The following is an 18,294-nucleotide window of genomic DNA, read 5'->3' on the forward strand; positions in this document are numbered from 1 at the left end:
ACTGTTTCGCCACTTACTGATTTAACGTAAGACCAGAACTTCCTAGGATTTTCTGTCAAGTCGGTACATAGAATTTTACTTTCGAATTCACTGAACGCTTCACGCATAGCCCTCCTTACGCTAACTTTGACATCGTTTAGCTTATGTTTGTCTGAGAGGTTTTGGCTGCGTTTAAACTTGGAGTGAAGCTCTCTTTGCTTTCGCAGTAGTTTCCTGACTTTGTTGTTGAACCACGGTGGGTTTTTCCCGTCCCTCACAGTTTTACTCGGCACGTACCTGTCTAAAACGCATTTTACGATTGCCTTGAACTTTTTCCATAAACACTCAACATTGTCAGTGTCGGAGCAGAAATTTTCGTTTTGATCTGTTAGGTAGTCTGAAATCTGCCTTCTATTACTCTTGCTAAACAGATAAACCTTCCTCCCTTTTTTTATATTCCTATTAACTTCCATATTCAGGGATGCTGCAACGGCCTTATGATCACTGATTCCCTGTTCTACACTTACAGAGTCGAAAAGTTCGGGTCTGTTTGTTATCAGTAGGTCCAAGATGTTATCTCCACGAGTCGGTTCTCTGTTTAATTGCTTGAGGTAATTTTCGGATAGTGCACTCAGTATAATGTCACTCGATGCTCTGTCCCTACCACCCGTCCTAAACATCTGAGTGTCCCAGTCTATATCTGGTAAATTGAAATCTCCACCTAAGACTATAACATGCTGAGAAAATTTATGTGAAATGTATTCCAAATTTTCTCTCAGTTGTTCCGCCACTAATGCTGCTGAGTCGGGAGGTCGGTAAAAGGAGCCAACTATTAACCTAGCTCGGTTGTTGAGTGTAACCTCCACCCATAATAATTCACAGGAACTATCCACTTCTACCTCACTACAGGATAAACTACTACTAACAGCGGCAAACACGCCACCACCGGTTGCATGCAATCTATCCTTTCCAAACACCGTCTGTGCCTTTGTAAAAATTTCGGCAGAATTTATCTCTGGCTTCAGCCAGCTCTCTGTACCTATAACGATTTCAGCTTCGGTGCTTTCTATCAGCGCTTGAAGTTCGGGTACTTTACGAATGCAGCTTCGACAGTTTACGATTACAATACCGATTGCTGCTTGGTCCCCGCATGTCCTGTCTTTGCCCCGCACTGCTTGAGGCTGTTGCCCTTTCTGTACTTGCCCGAGGCCATCTAACCTAAAATACCGCCCAGTCCACGCCACACAATCCCTGCTTCCCGTGTAGCCGCTTGCTGCGTGTAGTGGACTCCTGACCTATCCAGCGGAACCCGAAACCCCACCACCCTATGGCGCAAGTCGAGGAATCTGCAGCCCACACGGTCGCAGAACCGTCTCAGCCTCTGATTCAGACCCTCCACTCGGCTCTGTACAAAGTCCGCAGTCAGTCCTGTCGACGATGCTGCAGATGGTGAGCTCTGCTTTCATCCCGCTAGCGAGACTGGCAGTCTTCACCAAATCAGGTAGCCGCCGGAAGCCAGAGAGGATTTCCTCCGATCCATAGCGACACACATCATTGGTGCCGACATGAGCGACCACCTACAGATTGGTGCACCCTCTACCCCTCATGGCATCCGGAAGGACCCTTTCCACATTTGGAATGACTCCCCCCGGTATGCACACGGAGTGCACATTGGTTTTCTTCTCCTCTCTTGCTACCATATCCCTAAGGGGCCCCATTACGCGCCTGACGTAAGAGCTCCCAACTACCAGTAAGCCCACCCTCTGCGACCGCCCGGATCTTGCAGACTGAGGGGCAACCTCTGGAACAGGACATGCAGCCATGTCCGGCCGAAGATCAGTATCAGCCAGAGACAGAGCCTGAAACCGGTTCGTCAGACAAACTGGAGAGGCTTCCCGTTCAGCCCTCCGGAATGTCTTTCACCCCCTGCCACACCTCGAGACGACCTCCCACTCTACCACACGTGAGGGATCAGCCTCAATGTGGGCAGTATCCCGGGCAGTCACAGTCGTAGTCAGATCGTGGGATGCGTGGGACGAGCTGGCCGTACCCGACAAACCCCCATCCGGACCCCCACAGTGATGCCCATTGGCAACAGCCTCAAGCTGTGTGACCGAAGCCAACACTGCCTGAAGCTGAGAGCGAAGGGATGCCAACTCAGCCTGCATCTGAACACAGCAGTTGCAGTCCCTATCCATGCTAAAAACTGTTGTGCAAAGAACGTCTGAACTAATCTACAGAGAGCACAAACAATTCGACACAAAATTTAAACGGTTATTAAAATACAAGATTCCAGAATGAGATTTTCACTCTGCAGCGGAGTGTGCGCTGATATGAAACTTCCTGGCAGATTAACACTGTGTGCCCGACCGAGAAGTAAAGCTGTGAGTACCGGGCGTGAGTCGTGCTTCGGTAGCTCAGTTGGTAGAGCACTTGCCCGCGAAAGGCAAAGTTCCCGAGTTCGAGTCTCGGTCGGGCACACAGTTTTAATCTGCTAGGAAGTTTCAAAATACAAGATTGCCTAATAGATGCAGTAATGCTGCTACTTGCGCACTGCTGACACACTGCTCGGCGGCGGAAGGAGACTACGCGATTTTACACTATTCAGGTACTAAAACGCGATGCTACACTCTCAAATACTATAACACGCCCGAAATTTATGAATTAAACAATGCAAGTACCAAAAACACATAAAGGAATTAAGAATTAAACTATGTAACAAATAAGTGAGCTAAGAGTATACGACTTGCTGCTGCAGCTGCTTATCCAACGGCGGCAGGGAGCACTTACTTACTGAGGGCAACGGCCTTGCCGCAGTGGCTACACCAGTTCCCGTGAGATCACCGAAGTTAAGCGCTGTTGGGCGTGGCCGGCACTTGGATGGGTGACCATCCGGCCACCATGCGCTGTTGCCAATTTTCTGGGTGCACTCAGCTTCGTGATGCCAAATGAGGAGCTACTCGACCGAATAGTAGCGGATCTGGTCAAAGAAAACCGTCATAACGACCGGGAGAGCGGTGTGCTGACCACATGCCCCTTCTCTCCGCATCCTCAACTGAGGATGACACGGCGGTCGGATGGTCCCGATGGGTCACTTGTGGCCTGAAGAAGGAGTGCTTTACTTACTGAACAATCAGTTCAATATCCTCAAATACTTTCTCTGTCTTCCATCCTCACTTCGTGTCTATTCTTACGTGCATGACCGAAAGAACAGACACTACATACATATAATTAAGGAGAAGATGGCCAATGATCTCTTGAGTGCCGATGCACACCAGGTTCCAACTGTTATGGGAATCGGCGAATTTCCGCTAGTAATGAGGATAATGGGCAAGTGAATCTACATTTTTACTGTGTGGATAAGTTGAGAATCTGGGTGCAGTTGCGAGGACCATTGTGTCCGGATGGTTAAATGGTCAGAGCATCTGTCTAGTAAACAGGAGATCCGTGTTCGAAACACGGTCTGGCACAAATTCTCAACCTTCCCCATTGATTTACGCCAACGCCCACTCGCAGCCAATGTCTATGATACGTTTCTGTCTTCCTTCATTTTCAGTCTGCGATGTCGTCGTGTATCCTTGAACTATCGTTGTCGGTGTTGGTTTACTGTCGATTCTGATGAGAAAACCCAGTCACTGAACTGTACACAGTAACACACTCTCTGCCCTACCTTCCCATTTATAAAGAATCCTACTCGCCTTATACCATTTTTAGCTCTGTAGATATTATCGTACACTCATCTGACCAGAAATCCTTGTCTTCTTTCTATTTCACTTCACTGACTCCCACTGTACCTACACTGAGCCTTTGCATTTCCCTTTCCAGGTTTTATAGCTTCCCTGCCACGTTAAAACTTCTGACATTCCACGCCCCGACTTCTAGAACGTTCTGCTTTCGTTGGCTATTCAATCTTTTTCTCAAGGTCGTCTTACCTTACGCAGGCCCCTCTCGGAGATCCAAATGGGGGAATATTTCGGAATCTTTTGCCAATGGAGAGACCAGGCGCGGCTCGTAATTAAAGGCTCTGAGGCGGAGCCGCCCCAAAATATATGTTAAAGTAAATTTCGCAAGAACATATTACAAAATTTAAATTATCAGGAAGAATTTCGCACATTTCCCACTCCGATTAAAATAACGACGGTCAACGTTTTTGGAACTGTTTGTATCGATAGATGTTTTCGGAACGGTTAGTAGTGTTTAGGCTGCGCCTTGGAACGTCCGTAAGCTGCATGTAGTAGCGGTTTGGTGGCGTGGCTTCTACATAGTACCGCTCTTTATGGGCGACCCGAAGGCTCAGAGCTTGCAGCCTAAGGGTGTCATACCAACCACCACACGTTTTTCACGTTCCACTATCTATGTAATAAAGGAATGCAGAGTGGCCGAAACTTCGCTATCCAATCTCTGTCTCTGCACATCTCTACTACGCTTCGATGCGTCATTAATCGACGTTTAGTATTATTGTTTTGATAATGTTTTACATTGTTGTTTTGTTTCTACCATTGGCTATTTAATCCACATTTAGAATAAGTTTGCAAATATCCCGCCAGAGTGCACTAGACTACCGTAACTACAGGCTCTCTAACCGTAACAACAGTACTGCCATCTAGCGAGAGTTTCATAAGTGATTAGAGGACAAAGCGCGCGAAATTTGTCCCGTGACTTTACTTTCCTTGCTTGCTGATGCTGACTGCTTTTGTTGATATCGTGTGATATTAGCAAGTTTCTTTTTCGGAGTGTATTTTGCAAGATTTTAGTGAGTTTTACTTGCTTGTGAAACCAGCGCAATATGAATTCAGTGTGCAATTCAATAGGTAAAAACTTGGAACACGGCCATAGGATGCAAGTGAAAGAACTTTGTGCACCCAGATCCGATCTAACGATCAATCAAGAACAGAAACAGTGCAAATCTAGGCAAGGATACAACTGCAGTTTTAATAGAGCAATGTACGATGCAGCTGAGTGGTTGTGTGGTTGTGAAGTGAAAAATGCATTTTTCTGTTTCACCTGTCTTCGTACAAATAGTACTGACAGTGCCTGGACTGAAACTGGCATCACTGACTTAAAGAATTTTCACGCAAAGGTGAAAAAACATAATTTCAGCGAAAAACATTTAACTTCGAGCTTTGGAGGTAAACTACAATAAACGCCTTAAATTTAGAACTGAAAACACCAAAAATATTAAGCAGCCGCAAAGTTAACATTCATCGCATTAAAGATCTCTCCGAAACGCGTCTTTTCATATGATTTGCTGCAAAGTGTCAGAAAATGTAATGATGACGTATAAAAACACTAACCAAAGATTTTAACTCGAAGTTAGCCTCTAATGATATTTAATAAATACCTGATTATAGAAGACACAGTACGTAAAATTATGGGTAGAGAGTGATCTGCCCACCCCCCCTCCCCCTGAATTCTTAGTTGTTTATGTCAGACTAATCTGTAACGTAAATGCCGCAGCCTTCCCCAGTATAGAAACCACGAGCCGCGCCTGGGAGAGACCATCATGATACTTTTTCACTACCAATGTTGACGAGCTGTTACAAATCGGTTACTTCAAGAACTGCTCCAATGCAGACGCTGTGTAGCGTGCATCAAACACATACCACCACAATTTCCAGCTTCAGTGGCGTCAAGCGAGAGCTCATTGGAGGGCAGGATGGAGGTCTGTCATGTTTTATGATGAAAGCTGGTTCGTCTCGGCTTGTTCTGTGAAGGCTGTGTGTTGGTTAGAAGGAGACTTGTAGAGGGCCTTCAACCAATCCACCTACATGCTAGACACACTGGACCTACACCTAGCTTTATAGTCTGGGGTGCGATTCCGTATGACAGAAGGAGCACTCTCGTAGTTATTCCACTCACCCTAACTGCAACTTTGTATATCATTCTGGTGATTCGATCTGTTGTCCTGCCAGTTACGAATAGCATTCCAATGGGTGTTTTCCAATAGGATAACGCTCGCCCACATACCATTGTTTTAATTCAACATACAGAATGCCGACATATTTTCTTGGTCTGCTCGATCACCAGATCTGTCTCCAATCAAACACGTATGGAACGTCATCAGGCTGCAATTCCAGCATCATCCACAACAAGCATTAACCCTCCCTGCAGTGCCCGCCCAAGTACAACACGCATGGAATTCCATCTCACAAACTGACAACAGGCACTTGTGCAACGCAAGGTGAGAACGTTTGCACGCTGACATTCAACATTTTGCGGTTACACCGGTTGTTAATGTACTAGCATTTCAAAATTACACTGGCATATCTCGCGTTTACATTAACCTGTGATGTTGAAATGGTAAACATGTAAGTATGTTACCTGTTCTTGTTGTGGTCTTCAGTCCTGACACTGGTTTCATGCAGCTCTCCATGCTACTCTATCCTGTGCAAGTTTCTTCATCTCCCAGTACCTACTGCAGCCTACATCGTTCTGAATCTGCTTAGTGTATTCATCTCTTGGTCTCCCTCTACGATTTTTACCCTCCACGCTGCCCTCCAACACTAAATTGGTGATCCCTTGATGCCTCAGAACGTGTCCTACCAACCGATCACTTCTTCTTGTCAAGTCGTGCCACAAACTCCTCTTCTCCCCAATTCTATTCAATACCTCCTCATTAGTTATGTGATCTACCCATCTAATCTTCAACATTCTTCTGTAGCACCACATTTCGAAAGCTTCTATTATCTTCTTGTCCAAATTATTTATCGTCCATGTTTCACTTCCATACATGGCTACACTCCATACAAATACTTTCAGAAACGACTTCCTGACATTTAAATCTATACTCGATGTTAACAATTTTTTCTTCTTCAGAAACGCTTTCCTTGCCATTGCCATTCTACATTTTATATCATCTCTACTTCGACCACCAGCAGTTATTTTTCTCCCCAAATAGCAAAACTCCTTTACTACTTTAAGTGTCTCATTTCCTAATCTAATTCCCTCAGCGTCACCCGACTTAATTCGACTTCATTGCATTATCCTCGTTTTGCTTTTGTTGATGTTCATCTTATATCCTCCTTTCAATATCCTCCTTTCAAGACACTGTCCATTCCGTTCAACTGCTCTTCCAAGTCATTTGCTGTCTCTGACAGAATTACAATGTCATCGGCGAACCTCAAAGTTTTTATTTCTTCTACATGGATTTTAATACCTACTCCGAATTTTTCTTTTGTTTCCTTTACTCGGGGAGAGGCTACAAACCCTGTCTCACTCCCTCCCCAATCACTTCTTCCCTCGACTCTAATAACTGCCATCTGACTTCTGTACAAATTGTAAGTAGCCTTTCGCTCCCTGTATTTTACCCCTGCCAACTTTAGAATTTGAAAGAGAGTATTCCAGTCAACATTGTCAAAAGCTTTCTCTATGTCTACAAATGCTAGAAACGTAGGTTTGCCTTTCCTTAATTTACTTTCTAAGATAAGTCGGAAGGTCAGTATTGCCTCACGTGTTCCAATATTTCTACGGAATCCAAACTGATCTTCCCCGAGGTCGGCTTCTACCAGTTTTTGCATTCGTCTGTAAAGAATTAGCGTTACTATTTTGCAGCTGTGACTTATTAAGCTGATAGTTCGATAATTTTCACATCTTTCAAAACCTTCTTTCTTTGGGATTGGAATTATTATATTCTTCTTGAAGTCCGAGGGTATTTCGCCTGTCTCATACATCTCGCTCACCAGATGGTAGATTTTTGTCAGGAATGGCTCTCCCAAGGCCGTCAGTAGTTCTAATGGAATGTTGTCTACTCCCGGGGCCTTGTTTCGACTAAGGTCTTTTAGTGCTCTGTCAAACTCTTCACGCAGTATCGTATCTCCCATTTCATCTTCATCTACCTCCTCTTCCATTTCCTTAATACTGTCCTCAAGTACATCGCCCTTATATAGACCCTCTATTACTCCTTCCACCTTTCTGCTTTCCTTTCTTTGCTTAGAACTGGGTTTCCATCAAAGCTCTTGATATTCATGCAAGTGGTTCTCCTTTCTCCAAAGGTCTCTAATTTTCCTGTAGGCAGTATCTATCTTAGCCCTAGTGAGATAAGCCTCTACATCCTTACATTTGTCCTCTAGCCATGCCTGCTTAGCCATTTTGCGCTTCCTGTCGATATCATTTTTGAGACGTTTGTATTCCTTTTTGCGTGCTTCATTTACTGCATTTTTAAATTTTCTCCTTTCATCAATTAAATTCAATATTTCTTCTGTTGCTCAAGGGTTTCTACTAGCCTTCGTCTTTTTACCTATTTGATCCTCTGCTGCCTTCACTATTTCATCCCTCAAAGCTACCCATTCTTCTTTTACTGTATTTCTTTCCCCCTTTCCTGTAAATTGTTCCCTTATGCTCTCCCTGAAACTCGGTACAACCTCTGGTTTAGTCAGTTTATCCAGGTCCCATCTCCTTAAATTCCCACCTGTATATATTACATCTAAAAGAGAATGGATTAGTCTGATAAGAGAAATTTTATAGGTGCAAATTTTTTTAAGATGGGAAGCAGCAGATGAAAGTGAGTTAATTGAAGTTCGGACATGAATGTTTGAAGAAGGGACGCGTCATTTAATAGCGGAAAAAGAGTAATGATCTTGCGGGAAGGAGGCAGTTCACTTCGTAAAGATATACAGAAGGTGGTACGTGGAGAAGACTGTTACAGTACTGAGACAGAAAAGACATTAGAGAAAGGAGACACGAGAGAAAATATTCAAGGACTTAAAATTCAGCAGAATCCCAATCCAAAGGAAAGAAAATTATCTAGATGAAGAATCAAGCCATCGAAAGTAAAAGGGTCTAGGTGACATAAAGAATGCTAGTATATGCTGCGGTAACGGAGACCATGCGCTGATTAGATTAAAACGTTATTTTTACTTAGAAAAGAGGAAAGACTCTGAATCACTGTGGTAGAGTGGACTGCGTTATGAAAAGTGATTATGTATTGATTTTCCTGTTTGAGAGAGGGGACAGTACATTGATCGATTGATGTCAAAAGGTATTTGATGTGAGGACCAAGGCATGCTCCAAACACGACAGTGCCATATTAATGAAGGGACGTCATGCCACTCAAATACATCGTTACTTGAGCGCCATTTTTTGTGCTTCAAAACTGTACTGGTATATCGCCCCAGCACATCCGACTCCAGTAACCTTTCTAAAAAGTTATAAAACGTTTATCAATGACGTCTACAAAATAAAAGTGGCGCATCAGAGTGGGGGTGGGATTAGATAGTTTTCCTAAATTAATATATTTATTATTATATAATAATATAAATTAATATACTAAACTGGACTACAGATCTCTTACGAAAAGACACAGTTTATGAGCACAAAGAAACTCTCATCTCTGAACACAAAGTATGGCACGATTTACAAAACGGCAAACTTGAAATACCTCGGTGAAACACTACAAATGAGTGGACATAACAGAGACTCAAACGAAGAAAGTAAGACTAAACTGGACAAGGCATACAAAGTAGTGTGGAATCATTACAACAAGAAGTCTATCTCACAAAAAGCCAGATTACGCCATTACGACACGGTGGTGCTCCCCGAGGCACTATATGCAGCAGAGACCACACTAATCCTAGGGCATACTTGTATCAGACAATTAGAAAAAGTAGAACGGAAAATACTTAGGAAAATATTAGGCGCAACTAACAAAAATGGAATATGGATCAAGAAACCTACAGAGGAACTGTACAAACATACGGAGACAATCACAGAAAAGATTAGAAAACGCAGACTACAATTCTATGGACACCTATACAGAATGCCGTCACACAGGCTGACCAAACAGATCTTTGACTGGGTAACCACTAGAAACAACGAATGGGTGGCAGAGGTAGAAAACGACCTGAACCAACTCAACATAAAAGCAGACACAATAGACGACAGATAAAATTCAGAAACATCATTAAGAAAAGTAAACTACATGAGATACAATGTGACAAACGAACAGGCATAAAATGGACCGAAGAACGCAAGGAAGATCACAGCCAGAAGATGAAAGAAATATGGGCAACCAAAAAGGCAATCAAGATGAAGCCGAAGACACAACGCCGACAAGAAGCATGGACAGAGGACCGGAAACAGAAACACAGCGAGCGAATGAGGGAAGTTTGGGCAGCAAGGAAGGCAGCAAAAGGAACTGGCCATGTACTCGTAGTTTAGTCCAAATGCGCTCTTTAAGGGCAAAACATCAATAATAATAATAATAATATATTTATTTATAAGATGACGAAATGACTGCTAGTCAGACACTTACACGGTGCACGATCTATCCGAATCTGACAGATAGCAGATTGCGATGGCCCGGATGCTCGGCACGAGCGTTTAGGAAACTACGCTCCTTGTCGGGTGTTTGAGGAGAGCTGTGGTGAGTGTCTGCAACACGTGGCAACACGTCCAGATGTCGTGGGTTTGGGCGGCCACTCCTCATTACAGTTGTCGCATGTCGTAGGCTGGACAGACTGGTAAAACGGGACAAGCGGCGAACTGTGGTGGAACTAACATCAGACTTGAATGCTGGACAGAGTACAAGTGTGTCTTAACACACAGTGCAACCGAACACTCATAACGATGGGCCTCCGCAGTCGACGATAGCATTATCTTGTTGACAAATGCCACTGCTGTCGGGAAACATGATTGCCATGAGGAGGTTAACGTAGTCTGCAACCAGTGTATGATACTCCTTAGTCGTCATGGTGCCTTGCACGAGCTCCACTGGACACATGGTTGCCCACGTGAATCTGCCTCACAGTATAATGGAGTCGCCGCCAGTGAGAAGGCATATGACAGAGTGCCGAGGCAAGAGAGATGGACATGTCTGAGAAGTAAATAGCCTGCCAGAGAAATATATCAGGGTGGTAGAAGACATGTATGAAGGTGCAATGACACGAGTCAGGAGCAGTGCAGGTGCAACAAAGGGATTTCCAGTGAGAGTAGGACTACATCAGGGATCTGGTCTCAGCCCACATTTCTCTGACCTTGTCAAAGAGGTGAAAAAAGAGGCATCTTAGATCATGGTGTTTGCTGACGATGTTGTCATGGATGTACTAGTCAAAGATGTGAAAAAAGAGGCACTTTGGAGCATGATGTTTGCTGACGATGTTGTAATCTGTGAACCCACCCAGGAGGCACTTCAAGACAAGCTTGAACAGTGTATATGAGTACAAAGGATGCCAAACATCTATATATTAACCAGCAAGGAGAACAACTGACGCTGGTCAAGAAATTTAAATACCTAGGCTCTTACATGCAAAGTGATGGAGGACTGGAGGCCGAAATATAGCACAGGATAAGTAGTGGATGGATGAACTGGAGGAAAGTGAGCGGAGTACTGTGTAATAAGAAGGTTAGCTGCAGAATGAAAGGAAAGCTTTACAAGTCTGTGGTGAGGCCGGCGATGCTGTAGAGCGCAGAAACTTGGCCAATTACAAAAGCCCAAGAGAAAAAGATGGAAGTGGCAGAAACGAGAATGTTAAGGTGGATGAGTGGGGGGACACGAAATGATAGACTAAGAAATGAGTACATCAGGGGAACAGCGAAAGTGGGGCCCATAGCGAAGAAGATCCAAGAAAGTAGGCTAAGATGGTATGGACATGTGCAGAGAAGAGGGGAGTACTGCGTGGGGAGAAGAATTGAAGACCTGGAAATCGAAGGACCAAGGAGAAGAGGAAGACCAAAACTGAGATGGAAGGACAAGGTAGCAGCGGACCTACGGGAGAAAGGATGGCTCAGAGAAGAAGCACTGGATAGATATTTACGGAACAGATGGGTCCAGCAAAGCAACGCCGACCCCACATGACATGGAAAAAGGCTGAGATGATGATGATGATGACGATGATGAGTGCATGGAGCCGTATCTGTCAAACACAGTTCCACAGACATTCGTTGGTGTGAAATATTATTACAAAACAAACTGCAGTATTACTAACTACAGTTGAACTGAATAAGATTCCAGTACATACTTAAAATCTAATACATTCCGATTTACACTGATCAGACGATTATTGGCAATGTTAACACCACGACATGGGCGACTACGACTGAAATGGGCACGAGACTATCGGCGCTTTACATGGCGCAGCAGTAGAGCATTGCCTGACATGATGTCGTTGAGAGAGCGCGAATCCGTCGTCTTCCAGGGTAACAGCTTCCTGAAACCTACACTGCGGAACGGAGACAAGCTGGCGGCGACTCCATTATACTCTGAGGCAGATTCACGTGGGCAACCATGTGTCCAGTGGAGCTCGTGCAAGGCACCATGACGACCAAGGAGTATCATACACTGGTTGCAGACTACGTTAACCTCCTCATGACAATCATGTTTCCCGACAGCAGTGGCATCTGTCAACAAGATAATGCTATCGTCTGGACGGTTTTATATCGATAATAGGTAGGTTGTCATAATGTTCTGGCTGATCAGTGTAAATCGGAATGTATTAGATTTTAAGTATGTACTGGAATCTTATTCAGTTCAACTGTAGTTAGTAATACTGCAGTTTGTTTTGTAATAATATTTCACGCCAACGAATATCTGTGGAACTGTGTTTGACAGATACGGCTCCATGCACTCATCATCATCATCGTCATCATCATCTCAGCCTTTTCCCACATCATGTGTGGTCGGCGTTGCTTTGCTGGATCCTTCTGTTCCGTAAATATCTATCCAGTGCTTCTTCTCTGAGCCATCCTTTCTCCCGTAGGTCTGCTGCTACCTTGTCCTTCCATCTCAGTTTTGGCCTTCCTCTTCTCCCTGGTCCTTCGATTTCTAGGTCTTGAATTCTTCTCCCCACGTAGTACTCCCCTCTTCTCTGCACATGTCCATACCATCTTAGCGTACTTTCTTGGATCTTCTTCGCCATGGGCCCCACTTTCGCTGTTCCCCTGATGTACTCATTTCTTAGTCTATCATTTCGTGTCATCCCACTCATCCACCTTAACATTCTCGTTTCTGCCACTTCCATCTTTTTCTCTTGGGCTTTTGTAATTGGCCAAGTTTCTGCGCTCTACAGCATCGCCGGCCTCACCACAGACTTGTAAAGCTTTCCTTTCATTCTGCAGCTAACCTTCTTATTACACAGTACTCCGCTCACTTTCCTCCAGTTCATCCATCCACTACTTATCCTGTGCTATATTTCGGCCTCCAGTCCTCCATCACTTTGCATGTAAGAGCCTAGGTATTTAAATTTCTTGACCAGCGTCAGTTGTTCTCCTTGCTGGTTAATATATAGGTTTTTGGCATCCTTTGTACTCATATACACTGTTCAAGCTTCTCTTGAAGTGCCTCCTGGGTGGGTTCACAGATTACAACATCGCCAGCAAACATCATGCTCCAAGGTGCCTCTTTTTTCACATCTTTGACTAGTACATCCATGACAACATCGTCAGCAAACATCATGATCTAAGGTGCCTCTTTTTTCACCTCTTTGACAAGGTCAGAGAAATATGGGCTGAGACCAGATCCCTGATGTAGTCCTACTCTCACTGGAAATCCCTTTGTTGCACCTGCACTGCTCCTGACTCGTGTCATTGCACCTTCATACATGTCTTCTACCACCCTGATATATTTCTCTGGCAGGCTATTTACTTCTCAGACATGTCCATCTCTCTTGCCTCGGCACTCTGTCATATGCCTTCTCACGATCGATAAAGGCCATATGCAGTTTGTTCTTCTTTGTGCCTCGCCATCAATTGCCTTTGTGCAAATATTGCGTCGGTTGTTCCTCTTCCCGGCATGCCGGCCCCTGTGGCCGAGCGGTTCTAGGCATTTTAGTCCGGAACCTCGCTACTGCTGTGGTCGCAGGTTCGAAACCTGCCTCGGGCATTGATGTGTGTGATGTCCTTAGGTTAGTTAGGTTTAAGTAGTTCTAAGTCTAGCGGACTGATGACCTTAGATGTTAAGTCCCGTGGTGATTAAACCCATTTGAGCCGTCTGCCCGGCATAAACCAAAACTGTTCTTCACATACATCAGTTTCTAGAAGCAACCTCTTCGCAATTATCCTTTCCCAGATCTTCATTGTATGGGACATCAGTTTTATCGCTCTATAATTGCCACAGTTTTGGATATCCCCTTTCCCCTTATATATGGGAACCAGTATACTGCTCCTCCACGCATGCAGCATTCTTTCTCCTTCCCAGGTCTTCTGCATTAGTTCCCAGAGAACATCTGTTCCCTGATCTCCCAGACTTTTCCATGCTTCTATTGGGATTTGATCTGCGCCTAGGGCCTCCCCATTTTTCATTTTCTTCATTGCGTGTTCGACTTCTCCCCTACTTATACTTTGGGTCATTCCTTCATTTATGCCTCCATCCTCATACTTTTCTCGTACATTTTCCTCATTCAATAGCTTTTCAAAGTACTCCCACCACCTACTTGGGCTTTTCTCAAGATTGTGTAATACTACACCTGATTCATCCTTTATCTGCCTCATTGATGTTATGTCCTTGGTCGCCTTATCTCTTGCTTTAGCAATCCGTAGGCGTTGCCTGCCGTCCTGTCTTCTTTCCAGCTCTTCATACGCCTGTTCCATTGCAACAGCCTTTGCTTTTGCCACTGCTCTTTTTGCCATCTTTTTTGCAGTCTTGTAGGCTTCCCTATCCTCCTGTCTGCCTGTTAAATCCCATTGTTTTTTGCATCTTTCTTCACTTTTATCACTTTTTGAACCTCTTCATTCCACCACCATGCCTCCTTATCTTCTGGTGGTCCCTTTCCTGTTGTTACACCCAGCACGTCTTTTCCAGCTTTTGTAATTAAATTGCTATTATAACTCCACCACTCCTGTACACCCTCTGGTAATTTCACTTCTCTTAATACTGTTTCCTTGAATTTTTCTCGGGACACCTCTTCTTTCAGTTTCCACCACTTTATTCTTTGTTCTCCTGTCTTGATACATTTACGTCTTTTGCACACAACCATTTCATAATCGGCCACTACGGGTTTGTGTTGCGCAGCCACACTTTCACTGTATATAGCTTTGGTATTCTTTATTTGCTTTGTGTCTTTCCTTCTGGACAACAAGTAGTCTAATTGACAACTGAGTTTTATGGTCTCCGCTCCCGTACGATTAAAGTAGGTACTGGCGATCATTAGGTCAAAAGATACAGCGTATTCTGCAATTTTGTGCCCTGCTGCATTTCTTTCTCCATAACTCCATCCACCATGAATTCTGTTATCCCCACTCCTCCTCTCACCAACATGTCCATTTAAATCTCCCCCAATTATCACCCTGTCATTGTCTAGTATTTCCATTGTTACTCCATCTAGGATTCTCCAAAATTTGTCCTTCTCTTCCTCCGAACACCCTGTCTGGCGTGCATACACGCTTAGAACTGTGATGACGTCTCCTCAGGTAGTAAGTTTACTCTGATGATTCTGTCATTGATTCTGTCCAGTCCACAGACTTCCTCTTTTAGATTTTTATCGATAATAATCCCTACTCCATTTCTGGACTCCTTGTCTGCACTGCTTTAATACAGCTTGTATCCTTCTGCCAATAGTTTGGCGTTGTCACCCTTCCACTTGGTCTCTCGTAAGCACAGGGTATTTACCTTCCTTCTTTGCACCATGTCTACAATCTCGCGACTCTTTTGCTTCAATGTCCCAGTGTTTAAAGTTCCGACTTTGAGAAGTATCCATCATTGTTTTGATTTTGGCAGGGTTCTTTCCTGGCCGGATGCACTTCCTGACGCGAACCCTTCTCCTTCATCCGGGCTTGGTACCGGCAACAACAGTTAACGAGCTACTCAATCCACTCGTTACCTGTTGCAGGCGGAGTTATACGGCTCCATGCACTATAGTAGCATTATTACAATAGACACCTTATGTGAACATTTCCATCCGATCTGCAATTTTACATACAGGTTGCTTAGTAGGTTCAATAATTCATAACAATTTAAACATCTGCAATTTTATTAGAAAATCACTTTAGTTACATCAATGCACAACCATTCAGCTGAAACCCAGAAGTAACTTACCGATGCAAATAGCGGCATAAAGGTAACTATTATTTTATGTTTGTTATAGTTTTATGAAAGTGTGAATGTGCACGTGTGTGTGTGTGTGTGTGTGCGTGTGTGTGTTTCTTTATATATGGGTGTGTGTGTGTGTGTGTGTGTGTGTGTGTGTGATAGGCAAGAGCAGACGTCTGAGTAACATCTCCCAGAAAATAATAAAAGAAAAGTTTATCTCTTACTACATTTTCACTGTTCACGCGGTGAAACATGAGTATTAGACACGACGTATTAATGCTGTCATTTCTATTCGCAGCACATTTTGTAGACAGTATCCGTATATATCACTAACTGTACCTGCAAGATTATATCGCTGAACGACACATAGTTAAAGGAATATGACGTCATAATCATTGAGATACTCAACGAACTAGCTTTACTTAAAAATGGTGCGCAAATTACCCAGACTATACTCATCCAGTGTTTGATAATGAGAGCAATAAGTGACTTCCAACAAACTTTAAACATAATTTCAAATCCATATTTAACTTTTTCATTACTCTATAGGTGAATAATTTAAAAGTTACGAAACCAGCATAATTAGGGTTTTGCATCTTCGTCCATAGAGATTTCACATGCCTGAAGTCAAATATTGAACACATTACCTTATTTGTAATCAGACGTTTGAAGCTGTTTCATACATGCGAGTTCGATTCCTTAAAGAATTGGTGGCGGTCGAGGGGACGAGGGCTACTTGTAAGTGTGAATCCTACAGGCAGTCTGACTGGCGCTTATCGATAAATCTGTTGTACAAGATCAAACACCATCACTCTCTTCAAACACTGCTCTGCGAACAATTATTTCTCGGGAACCTTGGCTGGCTACCCGTGGCTTGAGCGATTCGGTTTTTTCGTATGTTTCTATCCACAGTGATAGACTTCTTCCGTTTAGTGTCGGGCTCCTCGCCGAGTTGTGAAAGTCCAGGGGATGTCTACCGACCACCTCAGCCTCGAAGCGTCATGCAGATGCGATATGGAGGCGCACGTGATCAGCACACCACTCTCCCGGCCGTTTTGCATACTTTCAAGTCCGCGGAACCACTGCCACACGGTTCATTTAGTGACTCCTGTTGCCAAATTGTTTTCTGGGCACTACATCCTGATGTTCCCCACAACAAATGCGTATTTGCAAGTTCCTGCAACGAATGATGCTCCATCTCCGACAGCCAATCATGGTCTCTAAACAGTGGCAAAATACTCGTAATCTGGGGGCAGGTCGCAGACTTTTCTGTATGAGGTCTGTTCAGCAAATTGCGGAATACTCGTAATCTCGCGCCAGTGGTGTGTTGGAGCGAAATGCGGTTGGCATCCCTACTCACGCCTGTGTTTAATGTGCGGAAGTTTTGCTGTTGTATGTCTGTTAGCTATTGTTCAGTGCTGTGCTGAGTAGAACGTTGTGCTGCACACTTTGCGAGTTTCGAGATGGCAGAGTTAGAGGCACGTCAAGATACCAACACAAGTGACAACGCAAATTCCGGAGCGCATGGTCGTTCCTAGAAGGTTGGGTAACCACGCGGTTAATAATTTTCTGTCTACATCGGCTCAAGTAGCAAAAGTTTAATTATAACCATCCTGCGCATTGCAGCCACAGAAATAAGTACTAACATCCGTTTAGCCAAACATAGGAGGAACTGTCACTTTGAACGAACTGATATTTCGGGAGTAGTGGAGTACTAATTACAGTGTTGAGATCATAAAATAGAATTTCATGAGACTAGTAATTTGGTAAAGACAATGCATTATCATACACGCTTCATATGAAGGCAATAGGAATTTATATACACCATTTCAGAAAGTAATGTCGAGTTACAAAGGAAAAAACGTAGATGCTGACGTTGTGCAACAATTGATTATTTGCGTGATTTTATATTTACCTGTTGTGTGATAAGTTTGAGCTCTTCGCACTTATTTAGCAAGGTGGCGTCGATCTGGACGACCACATTCGTCTGAATGACCAAGAAGAGTTCAAGATGGATTACTAGTAATTGATAATGATGTCACCTGTCAGAAACAATTATACACATTCTTCATTGGCTGACGAGTATGATGCCCCGCATGAAGCTGATCATGCCCCAAGTAAATTTGAGGCTCCTTGCGCACACACAATTGTGAGAGTGATATCTCTGAAGTTATCCCCTGCAGATGCGAACGAAACTTTAATGAGCAGTTTTATGTAGCTAACACGATCACTCACCTCAGAAGTCTTTTCACAAGTAAACAACAGCTGCGAAAATCTTCTTTGTGCTCTTCGGCCATTAATGGTTTGTGGCACCCTGTGCTACAGACGGGAAAAACCGAGCGGTTAAAATCGATACC

At 43.9% G+C, this 18,294-nt stretch overlaps 1 protein-coding gene and 1 pseudogene across 1 annotated transcript; one reads left to right on the forward strand and one right to left on the reverse strand.

The window, feature by feature from the left end:
- Nucleotides 1-2,777: 2,777 nt before the first annotated feature.
- On the forward strand, nt 2,778-2,894 carry LOC124607717 (annotated as a pseudogene).
- An 11,688-nt stretch (nt 2,895-14,582) lies between these two features.
- LOC124606052 lies at nt 14,583-15,218 on the reverse strand. The gene has a single exon (XM_047138012.1). The coding sequence runs from the start codon at nt 15,216-15,218 to the stop codon at nt 14,583-14,585; it is 636 nt and encodes a 211-aa protein (XP_046993968.1).
- Between the last annotated feature and the right edge of the window lie 3,076 nt (nt 15,219-18,294).

The sequence above is a fragment of the Schistocerca americana genome, chromosome 3 (genome assembly GCF_021461395.2).
Source record: "Schistocerca americana isolate TAMUIC-IGC-003095 chromosome 3, iqSchAmer2.1, whole genome shotgun sequence".
NCBI lineage: Eukaryota > Metazoa > Arthropoda > Insecta > Orthoptera > Acrididae > Schistocerca > Schistocerca americana.

Bases quoted from the DNA above. Each gene is read 5' to 3' on its own strand.
- LOC124606052 (XM_047138012.1), bottom strand. From the start codon at position 15,218: ATGGAAATACTAGACAATGACAGGGTGATAATTGGGGGAGATTTAAAT.